Below are 12,926 nucleotides of genomic sequence, written 5' to 3' on the forward strand. Positions count from 1 at the left end.
GTCTATAGTGTTGATTAACTCTTCTATTTCCTTGCTGATTTTCTGTCTGGTTGATCTGTCCTTTGCTGATAATGAGGTATTGAAATTCCCCATTACCTTTGTATTAGAGTCTATGTCTTACTTTAGATCCCTTAACATTTCTTTTAAATAGCCAGGTGCTTTGTCATTAAGTGCATATATGTTTATAATAGTTACATATTTCACAATTCCTGTTGAATTGACCTCTTAGTCACTACATAGTGCCCTTCTTTGTCTCATTTAACAGTTTTTGTGTTATAGTCTATTTTGTCTGATATTACTATTAGGATGGCTACACCAGCTCTTTGCTTTCTGTTTGCATGGCGTATCTTTTTCCATCCTTTCTCATTCAGTCTGCATGCATCTTTGTTGGTGAGATGTGTTTCTTTAGGCAGCAAATAGAAGGGTTTTGTTTTTGAATCCATTCAGCCAGTCTTTTCATTTAATTGGAGAGTTGAGGCCATTTACATTCAAGGTGACTACTGATAAGTAACGACTCTGCCCTGCCATTTTTTCATAAATATTCCTATTTTTTTTTTTTACTTTTGATTTCCTTTGTACTTTTATTGGGAGATGTCCTTCCTTTACCTTCTTTCATAGTTATGTCCATGTTTCTATGTTTCTTGTGCAGCATATCCTTAAGCATCTTCTGCAGGATTGGATGGGTAGTGACAAATTCTTTAAATTTCTGTTTATCTGAGAATGTCTTCATTTCACCTTCATTTATAAATGAAAGCTTTGCAGGGTATAGCATTCTGGGTTGACAGTTATTTTCTCTTAAGACTTGGAATACATCTTGCCATTCTCTACTAGCCTGTAAGATTTCTGATGAGAAGTCTGCTGTATATGATTGCGGATCCTCTGAAAGAATCTTTTCTTTATGTTTTACTGTTGACAGTTTGATTACAATGTGTCATGGTGTAGATGTTTTCTGGTCATATCTATTAGGAGTTCTTTGTGCTTCCTGTACTTGGATATCCCTTTCTTTCTCCAAATCAGGGCAATTTTCTGTTACTATTTCACAAAAAAGGCTGCCTAATACTTTCTCTCTTTACACACCTTCAGGAACTCTTTTTTAAAATATATATATTTTTTGACAGGGTAGAGTTACAGAGAGAGAGAGAGAGAGAGAGAGAGAGACAGACAGACAGACAGAGAGAATGGTTTTCCTTCCGTTGGTTCACTCCCCAAATGGCCACTATGGCGCTGTGGCGATCCGAAGCCAGGAGCCAGGTGCTTCCTCCTGGTCTCCCATGTGCATGCAGGAGCCCAAACACTTGGGCCATCCTCCACTGTCCTCTGGGGCCACAGCAGAGAGCTGGAATGGAAGAGGAGCAACCGGGACTAAACCCAGTGCACATATGGGATGCCAGCACCGTAGGCGGAGGATTAACTAAGTGAGCCACAGCGCTGGCCCCCAGGCACTCTTAAAATCTATATATTAATTCGTTTGATAGTATTCTGCAGATGACCAGCAATGTTTTTTAGTTTTCAAATTTCTTCTTCTTTTGTTGGTCTGACTGTATAATTTCCTGTGCTTTGTCCTCTAAGTCAAATATTCTTTTTTCTTCTTACCAATTCTGTCGTTAAAGCTTTCCACTTCATTTTGATTTGTTCTATTGAATTCAATCTTTCCAAGATTTCATTTGATTTCTCTTTATGATCACTATTTTGGGAGAAGTTTTCTTTTGTGTCATGTACAGATTTCATTAATTCATGCATTTGCTTCTGATTACCTCTAAGTAATCCTATGATCAATTTTTTGAATTCCATTTCTGGCATTTCTTCAATCTCATCATCTTCACAATCTAGTATTGAAGTGTTCTTTTGGGGGCCATCATGTTGTCTTCCTTATTCTTGTTTCTTGAATTGGTGCATTTGTTACTCGGCACTTGTGGATATGCTTGTTGGTTTCTTTCTTTTTTTTTTTTTTTTGCTGTGCCATCTGTATTTGGACTATGTCTGAGTGGATTAGTGGGGTGTCTGCTTTCAGGTAATACTTACAGGCATGTGGTGAGTATGACCAAGGAGCCCTATTCAGTGCTCCAAGGTGAAGGTTGTGACTGAGGTGATACACCCAGGTGTGGCATGGTAAATCCCTGTTTTTTTTTTTTTTAACAGAAGGGAAAGTTTGTTCTTGTTTTTTAGCATAGAATAAGCTGAACTCCTCTCCTCAAAGGAAACCAGTGCCTGTACCCTAGCCCCGGTGGCTATATTATTTGTCCGCTCTGCCACAAGGACCACACAAAGGATCTGTGCAGTCCTCAGTGTAAACTCAGATTTCCCAGCAGTGCCTCTCGCCAGGTAACCGGGGAGCCCTGAACATGTGGCGCCTCCCACAGTGACTGCCCAAAGTCCCAGCCACACCCTGAGTCCTCCCAAACAGCCTCAATATTTTCACAGTCCCAGCACATCAGCCTCCTAAAGTCACGAGCACCAAGCCCCATCTGTTCTCCCCATCAGACTCAGGAGTCTCCGCTTTGCTGGTTGCTGGGCATGGACCTGAGCTGGCACAGCTGTTTCATATGTCCAAAATGGCGCTCTATGTCTATCTTTGTTCCAGAATGCCATTGCAGGGTGACTGGGGGGAGGGAAACTGTGCCCCCCCCTTTATTTCTTCTCTTCTAGTTTGCAAGGTACAGCACCCTCACAGGGCTCTACACTGGATTCTCTCTAGGCTCTTCCTGATTTTGCAATCTGGTCTCACCTCACTCTCCAGTGCTGGTGTGGAGGCTCTTGGCTGTTGGGGTCCAGAGTTGTGCGTGTCCTCGCCCTCCATGTATGTCCACTGTGTCCCTCCCAATTTGTGTAGAGTTTCCTCTGCTGTTTTCTCCCTAACTCTTTGCTGAGACTGTACTCTTTCCACTTTTTAAAAAACTATCTTTTAGACTACAGCAGCAAGCTTCCTCCCTACTCTGCCATCTTAATCCAATCTTCCAAGTCATTCTAATCTTTCTAGTGCAGCAGTAAGAATTCTCTTTGCACATTTTTGACCTCTCATGTTCTTTAATTTGTCACAATGATTTCCAGAGGTCCTGAATTAACTTAAAACTGATAATAGACATTAAGGTTCTCTCACTGTGTGCAGCTGATCTAAATGCTTTAACTCTGCTAACCTACTACATGTTATGGGCCGTAAACTGTCTCTCACAATTCATCTGTGAAGTATTAACTGCCCAACATCCCACACCCCTGCTGCCACAAACACAGTCTCAGAAGTCTATTTGAAGATAGAATCATTAAAATGGTGATTATGGTAATGAGGCCATTTATGCAAGTCTTAATGTAATATGAATTTTGTTCTAAAAAGAGAAAATTAGGAAAAGGATTGATGATAGGGCTTGGGTTTTTGGTGTATGCCTTTGTATGAATGGTGGTATCATTTCAATGAGAAGGGAACACTGGAGACAAACTAGGTTTGAGATTAGTTTTAGACATACTGACTTCTCAAAAAGTGGATTTATATAGAGAGACAAACAGACAGAAAAGGAGATCTTCCATCCACTGATTCACTCCCCAAGTGACCGCAATAGCCGGGGCTGAACCAAGCTGAAGCTAGGAGGTAGGTGGTTCTTCCGGGTCTCACATGTGGATAGCCAGGGTCCATGTACTTGGGCCATCCTCTGTTCTTTTTCTCAGGTCATTAGCAAGGAGCCAGATCAGAAGTGGAGCAGCTGAGACTTGAATTAGTGTCTATATGGGATGCCAGCTTTGCAGGCTGCTATGCCACTATGCTGGCTACAGACTTACTGACTTTAAGACTCCTTTGAGTCTTAAGATGTCAAGTAGGCAGTTGAATATACATATAAGGAATCCAGAGAGAATGGAAGTATTCAGGGTGATGTGGCTGTAGACAGGAGTCCAGAAGGAAACCTTGAGCTGGATACTAATTTTGAGATATGTTAACACATTGATTGATGGAGATGACCTAAGGAGAGAACATGTGTTACACTAAGTGAAAGGGATCCAGGGTCAGTTTTGTAGGAATATTTTGATGCCTGATAGAGAGAAACTAGTGAACTAAGAAACAATATCTAGAAAAGTAGTTAGGAAGGGAAACATGAAAGAATGATGTCACAGAAATCAAGATATCATTTCAGTGTGGAGGGAATAGTTAACAATATTAAATAAACTACTCTTGAAAATATCTTAACATTTGAGGACTTAATGTTTGCTAAACTTAATGATGTGGGAGGTGGTCAGTGTACTTAGTGAAAGTGTTTTGGTAAAACAATTTGAGAGCAGCCAGATAGGCACGGATTAAGCAGTGGATGAACATGGAACAGCTCTACATGTCTGTCTGTCCAAGGTTCTGTGTTCTTTATTTCTTTCCTTGGAAATTTCTTCCACTCAGATCTTAGAATATAAAGATTCTTCAAAAGTTCATGAAAATGTGTATTATGAAAAAAACTATGCATAGATTTTTAGTTTTTAATTAATATAAATAACAAATTTAATGTAATTCAAAGGTACAATTCTTTTTCTAAAAAAGATTTATTTATTTACTTTATTGAAAGGCAGAGTTAGAGAGAGAGAAGATATCTTTGAATCTTCTTTTCTCTTTTCTCTGAAATAGATGTTTCTAGGATTATCTGCCTACTATCCTTTTTCAAAACTGATGCCCGCATCCAAATCAAGAGGTTATTGCAGGAACCTATTTTTTAGGCTATGTGATTAAGCTTTTTGGCGTGGCCCAACTTATGTCAGGAAGCTATCTTGGACTAGAATCTTTCCTTGGAAATTTTGGACTAGAACTGAGAAGGAGACTACTTTATCCCTTCACATGCCTAAACAAGAAGATGTAAAGTTTGGGTTCCACAGGTAAACTATACTTCCTACCTTAAATATCTGAGAAGAGGAAAATGGGCTTTAGAGAGAGAACATTGATGCAAGTTCAAACAGCTTTCAAGTGTCTGGTTCCAGCTTTTCTAATGTACAATTAAATTATGACCCTTTGATACTAGCATATATCGTATGATCCCAATGACATACTTCTATTATTATTTAAGCTATTTTGAGATCAGTGTCTTTCAGGAGTGTGTGCAGTTGACTGGGAGCTTAATCCACTATATTTAAAGGAACAACTTGCTTTTCTCATCTTATTAGTTTTCTAAATAACTTAGTGTTTTGCTATTGGGAGTTGTTTTTTTTTAATTGGAAATAAGCTTTATTAATTTACATACATGAAGAGAAATTTTTTTTCATTTATTAAACTTTTATTTAATGAATACAAATTTCCAAAGTACAGCTTATGGGTTACAATGGCTTCCCCCCTCCCATAACTTCCCTCCCACCCGCAACCCTCCCCTTTCCTGCTCCCTCTCTCCTTCCATTCACATCAAGATTCATTTTCATTTCTCTTATATACAGAAGATCAGTTTAGTATATATTAGGTAAAGATTTCAACAGTTTACCCCCATATAGCAACACAAAATAAAAAAAAATACTGTTGGAGTACTAGTTATAGCATTAAATAACAGTGTACAGCACATTAAAGACAGAGATCCTACATAATATTTTTTAAAATTAATTTTCTATGCCATTTCCAATTATCTTTATATACAGAAGATCGATTCAGTATATAATTAGTAAAGATCTCATCAGTTTGTACCCACACAGAAACACAAAGTATAAAAATACTGTTTCAGAACTAGTTAAAGCATCACTGCACATTAGACAACACATTAAGGACAGATCCCAAAAGGGGTGTAAGTACACAGTGACTCCTGTTGCTGACTTTTTATTTCCTTTTTATTATATTTTCCTTCCATTACTGCTGCCTGTTGTGTTTATTTTCTTGTAGTGACACATTTTCATTCCATTTAGGTATGTTCTGTAGTTACCTTATTTCTAACTATCATGGGGATAACATGTAATTCTAGAGTTAGAATGATCATTTGAGGAATAAAACAGCAGATGGGAAGCATGAGCTCTCTGTCACTCTGCCTTTCAAACAATACATTTTTTTAAATCTAATTTGAACTGACACCAAGTTAATTTCAATCCTATACAAAAACTATATTCTTTTTGAAGGGAATTCCTTTCAAAATTATTTATTTGAAAGGCAGAATTACAGAGAGAGAGAGAGGGAGAGATCTTCCATCCGCTGGTTCACTCCCCAAATGGCCACAATGGTCAGGACTGGGTCAGGCCAAAGCCAGGAGCTTCCTCCAGTCTCCCACATGGGTGCAGAGGCCCAAGCGCTTGGGAAATCCCCTCCACTGCTTTCCCATGCATGTCAACAGAGAGCTAGACTAGATTGGAAGTGGAGCAGGCAGGACTTGAAGCATGCTGCAGACAGCAGCTTTTCCCACTGAACCATAGAGTGGACCCCCAAAACTATATTCTTATACAGTGTTGTCCTTAGCCCCCTATTTTATGTGACTGATACCGTAAATTATATCTTTGTACATTGTCACCTACTCACATAGGTTTATAATTATTTTTATGCATTTTTATTTTAATTGTTGATTGAAAGTAAAAAGTGGAGTTACAAACCAATATTATAGTAAAACTGGTTTTTATATTTGCTGGGTATTTACCTTTACTGGAGATCTTTATGTCTTTATTTAGCTTCAAGTTACCATCAACCATTCTCTCATTTCAACCTTCTGGGTTCCCTTTAACATCTCTTGTTAGGGCAGTTAACAGGAATTTTTTATGTAACAAGTAGTATAAATGCATGAATTCTGTGCCTCTATGAATTATTGTTATGTGTTTTAACTGTATGTTTCACAAAGTGAATTCTAAAAATATTGAATTCCATGAAAAGTTAGAGCTAATGCATGAAATGGACAGAGATGAGGGTTCTGTGGCTTTTTACACACACACACACACACACATATATATATATATTTGACAGGCAGAGTTAGACACTGAGTGAGTGAGTGAGAGAGAGAAAGGTCTTACTTCCGTTGGTTCACTCCCCAAATGGCCGCTGTGGCCGGAGCCAGGTGCTTCCACCTGGTCTCCCATGCAGGTGCAGGGCCCAAGCACTTGGGCCATCCTCCACTGCCTTCCCGGGCCACAGCAGAGAGCTGGACTGGAAGAGGAGCAACTGGGACTAAAACCCAGGGTGCCAGCGCCTCAGGCAGAGGATTAGCCAAGTGAGTCATGGTGCCAGCCTTTTTATAGTATTTTTTTTAGAAATACTAATACAAATAATTTTCTTTCGAACTTCTGAAACTGTTTCAGTTGAATCAGAAGTTGTCTAGGATATTTACTAGTATTACTATTTCCTGGGAGTGGCCATACAAGTTTATTTTGTAGAGTATGGAACTACTGCACTGAGGAACCCAATTGGAATTGCTTTAGAGCAGTGGCTCTCAATTTTTAAATTTCAACCTATTCCACTATCCATATAAAAATTAACCTACAGCCTAGTTTCTATTTCAGAGGTAATTTGTGAGGATGAAATGAAATGTTTCTCATCATTCTTAATGGAGAATACCATATTACTATAAAAATTTTCACATTTTTGAAAACTATAGATTCATATTTAATTGTAAGAAATAATAGATTTCATGTTTTCTTTTCCCAGTTTCCTCTAATGGTAACATTTTAGAAAAGTTTTATACAATAACACAATCAAAATATTCACATTGACACAAATTAATGTAAAGTTTTTTATATTGGAGGAACAGTGTTATATGTGCCATATTGTAAATAACTGGATTACAAAGTACTACATGTTCAAATCTGTCCTTTCCAAAATTTGAGACATTCAGCCATGAGGTCCACCTAACGTTCACATTATCAAAGCCTTGCTGTAAGATTAAAGGAAAATTATAGACCAATCTCTCATGAACATAAAATGACAAATTTTAAAATCAAATTCAGAAATATATAAAATACATCATAAATAAGAAGTGTTTATTGAAGATCTCTCTCTCTTCCTTTCTTTCTGTAACTGTGCCTTTCAAATAATAACTTAAAAACACAGGATTTGGAATGAAAGAAAATTAAATTGTCCATATTTGTAGAGGACATGATCAAAGCAATCTACAATTAACATTAATAGTAAATTTAGCACTGTAGTTGGATATAAGGTCAGTATACAACAACCAATTATGAATATACCATAAATAAACACAACGTAAAATTTAAAAATAAAGTTACCCTATATAAGGTAGAAAAAGTAATAAGATAAAATTAAGGAAAGATGTATAAGACCACTATCATGACAACCATAAAAATTTTTAAAGAAAAAAGGCTTAAATAAATGGAGGCTATATCATGGATTGGAAAAGTCAGTATTATAAAGAAATAATTTCAGCCCAAATTTGTCTACATATTAAATGGAATACCATCCAGAATTTCAAGTCATCTCCATTTTTTTTTTTTCTTGAGCAGCAGTCAGGTTGATTTTGAAATTTATAAAGAAATGTAAAGCACCAAGAACATTTAGGGCCATCTTAAAGAAGAACAGAATGGGACTAACAGATACCAAGATTTAAAGTCAGGGTTGCTTAAAGCAGTGAGATATTTGTGCAAATACAAGCAGACTAATAAAATAGAACAGAGTCCAGAAATAGTAAAAAATTATACTGTCCAACACACACTAGTGTCTTTACAAGATTGGCCTGCCCTCACTGATGCTTGGTATTGTCTTTCATTTTAACCAAACTGGAATTATTGTTTACTGCTTATAAGAAAGAACATTATGAGAACTATTATGGAAAACTGGAAGGAGCTACTAATGCTGAACAAATACCTATCCTCTTTTACAGGAATGCCACTTCTGAGCACAAACTCAATAGATCTATGTAGCTATGTCCATTAACATATAGAATACTACTCACAGTAGTCCAAGCTTGAAACAACCTAATTTATCATAAATAAAATGAATAGTTTATATTCAAACAGAATACTGTTATTTAGCATTAGTGAGTTACAACTATATGTAAAACTATGCACGTTCATAATGCTGAGAAAAAGGAGCAAATTACAAAAGAATATATGTATTATTCTCTTTACTTAAAGTGAGAAAAAAGGCCAAATAATCTATAATATTTTAAGTCTGGATACTGGGCTGGAAATACAGTATCTTGAGGAACATAGTTTCTGAAGGAGGACTTTTGGAGTCCTGGTAATATATACTATTTGGTTTTTCATGTATGTAAATTAAGCATCAATAAATAGATTAAAATTACCTAATTGTTCAAAGTAGCATCATTCAACTTTTCTTTTGGAAACTCTTGCTTTTAACTGTGTTTACAGAAACTATGTGTAATACTTACTTGTGGATTCTCCCATGTAGACTGAACTACTGCTGAAGTATTATTTTTTTGCTTGTTTTATTTTAGGGGAGAGTGCAAATGTAGTCTCCTACTAACATAAGTTATGCAGTCAAGTTTCCCACATTTGGGGAAATCGCAGGGGTCAGCACATCCAGAGAGTGCAATAGTTAAGCCTCACCCTGGGAAAACCACCATTGTGATAATGGTACCTCCCCTGCTAGGTAAGCATTGAAGTACTCTTTTGATGTCTTACATGATTTGGTCTCTTGCTTACATCAAAGAACTTCTTTGAAAGCCAAAATTTTAATCATCTTCTGCTTTGAGAAAATAACTGAATTGAGGAATATGAGAAAAACTGGCTTTCCCCAGTGTGATGTGGGCTGCAATGAAGAGCATCATGGGAAGGCATAAAACCACCATGAGGAAACTAGAGATTCTTTTCCTGCTTCCATCTGGAAGTGTTAGTCACTCAGTTTTCCAAACAAAAATGGAGCAGAATATTAATCTAAATGGTTATAGAATAGTGTCTGTGTCGAGGGGAAGTATTCTAGGTCAAAGGCTAAGTCTGTGAAATGAAGCAGAGAAAATTAGAATCATAGGGTTTCAACAGAAAGGTACTTCCTAGAAAGGAGTCAGGGCTCAAAGAAGGAACCACCAGCTTTTGGGTTAGGAATTACCAACTAGCCACAGTACCTGATCAGAGAATACAGAGGCACAAGATGCATTTGAGGAAGAGTAGAGTTTCTTCATTTTTTTGAAGTTTCAGGATAATCTCTTTACATTAGCTTTCACCCTTACTAACTTTAAATGGCTTTATAATGCAAAGATGATCTTCATTATATCAGATAATGTAGTACAGGAAGGGGGAACCTCCAGTCCATAGGTCATATAAGGCCTCCAAAATAATTTGGTTGGGCCCTGCAAGGCAACCCCAGGTGGGACTAGAAATTCAATGAATCTAGAGTACCCTGCTTTTTAAGCTGATAATCTTATAACATCATTTATGGGCCACATAAGTCTCCAAATGGCCCCTGGCAGTATAAAGGCTTCCTACCCCGTCTCAGTGGAAAAGAATAACTAAGGAAAATCACCAGAAAATTAGTTCTTAATTAATCTAGTGTGTTTTCCTATATTAGCAGATGGAGAGGGATGAAAGACACTTGTATTCCTGTCACATATCATAATTCCTTTGAACATGGTATGGTTTCATTATTTAGTTAAAAGTGACTTATCGTAACACATATAAAGGATACCTAACACTCAGAGTTGTGGAGGGGATTACATTAGCTAGTATCTGTAAATTAGAATATTGTCTTATCCAAATGAGCATTCATTAAATATTATTAATTATTAACATGAAGAGGCACATCAATACCATTAGCAAGTAATAAGATCTGGTGATAGATCAACTAAAGTTATGCTTCCCTAATATGGTTTCAATAATAAGTAATCTTTATAAAAATAATTATTTATTTGAAAGGCAGTTACAGAGAGAGGGAAAAACAGATCTTCCATCTCCTGGTTCAGTCCCCAAATGGCTACAACATCTGGAGTTAGGCCTATCTGAATCCAAGAGCCCAGAATCCTAACAGGGTCTCCCACATTGGTGCAGGGGCCCAAGGACTTGAGCTATCCTTCACTGCTTTCCCAGCACATTAGTAGGGAGCTGGATAGGAAGTGGAGCAGCCAGGACTTGAAAGGGGGCCCATATGGATGCCAGCATTGCAGGAGCCAGGTCAACAAGCTAAGCAGCAATGCTGGCCCCGTGAATAATCTTTGTTTTAGAGATAAAGACTTGAAGGTCATCTGTACACCATTTGGATTCAATTTGGAACTCTTTCAGTTTATGGGGAGGAAAATGGAACTTTCTTTCTGTTAAGTAATTGTCAGCCCAGGTGTTTAGGCTTAGAGCTGCCTTGTGGTAAGGTGTTGAGTACTTCAGGATCACTTTGAAGACTAGACTCTGCAGTGGTAATGTCGGTGAACAGCTCCTAATATGTCCCTTTGACTGTAAGCATAATTACAAAAACAGAGCACAAGATGATTTATCTAATGGAAAGGTTTGCTTTGATATTTTCAAGAAGCATGGGGCCAGCACTGTGGCACAGCCAGGTTAAGCCACCGCCTGCAACACCAGCATACCATATTAGCACTGGTTTAGGTCCTGACTGCTCCACTCCCAATGCAGCTCCCTGTTAGGGCACCTGGGAAAGCAGCAGCAGATGGCCCAACTGCTTAGGTCCCTGCCACCCATGTGAGAGGCCTGAAGAGAGTTCTTGGTTCCTGGCTTTGGCCTGACCCAGCCCATGCTGTTGCAGCCATTTTGGAAGTGAACCAGCAGATGGATGATCTCTCTTTGCGACTCTGCCTTTTAAATTAAATAAATAAGGAAGGAAGGAAGGAAGTAAATAAGTATGTAAATAAAAAGGTACAAAGTGAAAATCTTATTAAAATTATTTGTTTCATTGGAGTTCCACAAAGAAACAAATTCTCTTAAAATCCTGAGGATTCTTTGCCTAATCTAGAAATAAGAAATGCCAAGAATATGAATTGAAATGTTCAAGTGTCAATACTGACAGATTTAGTGACACTGGATAAAATAAGTTTAGAAAAAGGAGGTTCATATTGATAAATAACTTATTTTTCTCTATTGAAAAGTGTAAGTGGTACTTTAGATTCAGTCTGGCCTTTTCATCTGTCTTCTTTGGAGTACCACACTGTAAAACAACTCAAGCAGCTTCCAAATAAAAACAAAAGACCCATCAAACCCAAAGTCCCATGTGAGATACTTTGATAAAGGAGAGATTTCTTTTGATATGACATGCCTATGTATATAAGTGATTATATATATTTCTATATTAATTTTAATAACAGCACTGATGGTAATTAACTCCTTCTCAAAAACCTTAAGAACGATTTATCAGTTCTAACCTGTATATCAATATTATACTATTTTTCCAGGCCTAAGTCTTCTTTTTAAAAAGGCACTGTCTATACAAAGAAGATAATTTAAATTAACCAACCATGCCCTACACACGTAAATAGAAATGACACTGAGTATTGATTAAAACAAAAAGTACTTAAAAAACCAGCATTAATGCTTACCAACTCCAGAGGTTATTGATTCTGCATCAATGTCACTAGCTCTTTTTCTTGCCACTTCAGCTAGTGCCAATTCACCCTTATCTAGTGCAAGGTAATGGATATCCTTTGGAAATAAAGCAAAATAAAAGATTAATCCAAAATGATCTGTGGGCAAGTTACAAAGAAGACTCTGAAAGAAACAATGTTCAGATTACAAAATAGACAATGCTGAGGAATAATTTTTCTAATTAATTTTTCAGTTTTCTCATACAATTTTTTTTGATTTAGAGATTACAGCTCTAACCAAAGGCAGTGACTTAAATAAATTATTTTATGCCTTAAGGAGAAAATTCAAGTTTTTCATAAAGCAACTGACATACTTGGTTTTGCAGGGAATAAAAACCTTAGTTGCTAGCTTTCTCTGGTGAGACTTTGATATCTGAGGGAGCATCTTCAGGATTATTATTACAGATGTGCATTTTTATGTACATTGTACATATTTGTTAGTATTAATACTATTATTATTATTTTGAATGCCATCAGTATCTACTAAATACCAGGCCCTGTTCTGGAAGATAGAGATCA

General features: G+C 37.1%; 1 protein-coding gene and 1 non-coding gene across 3 annotated transcripts in view; both read right to left on the reverse strand.

Moving 5' to 3' along the window:
• Positions 1-12,926, reverse strand: part of WDPCP (WD repeat containing planar cell polarity effector) — a 654,855-nt gene that overhangs the window by 79,629 nt on the left and 562,300 nt on the right. For both annotated transcript variants that reach the window (XM_062209520.1, XM_062209519.1), the window contains one exon: positions 12,363-12,465. In XM_062209520.1, the coding sequence (XP_062065504.1) occupies positions 12,363-12,465 (103 nt within the window). The remainder of the gene's footprint in view (positions 1-12,362; positions 12,466-12,926) is intronic.
• LOC133773105 (U1 spliceosomal RNA) lies at positions 9,323-9,486 on the reverse strand. The gene has a single exon (XR_009867889.1). It is a non-coding gene; the product is annotated as a U1 spliceosomal RNA (small nuclear RNA).

This window comes from Lepus europaeus, chromosome 13 (genome assembly GCF_033115175.1).
Source record: "Lepus europaeus isolate LE1 chromosome 13, mLepTim1.pri, whole genome shotgun sequence".
Classification (NCBI taxonomy): Eukaryota; Metazoa; Chordata; class Mammalia; order Lagomorpha; family Leporidae; genus Lepus; species Lepus europaeus.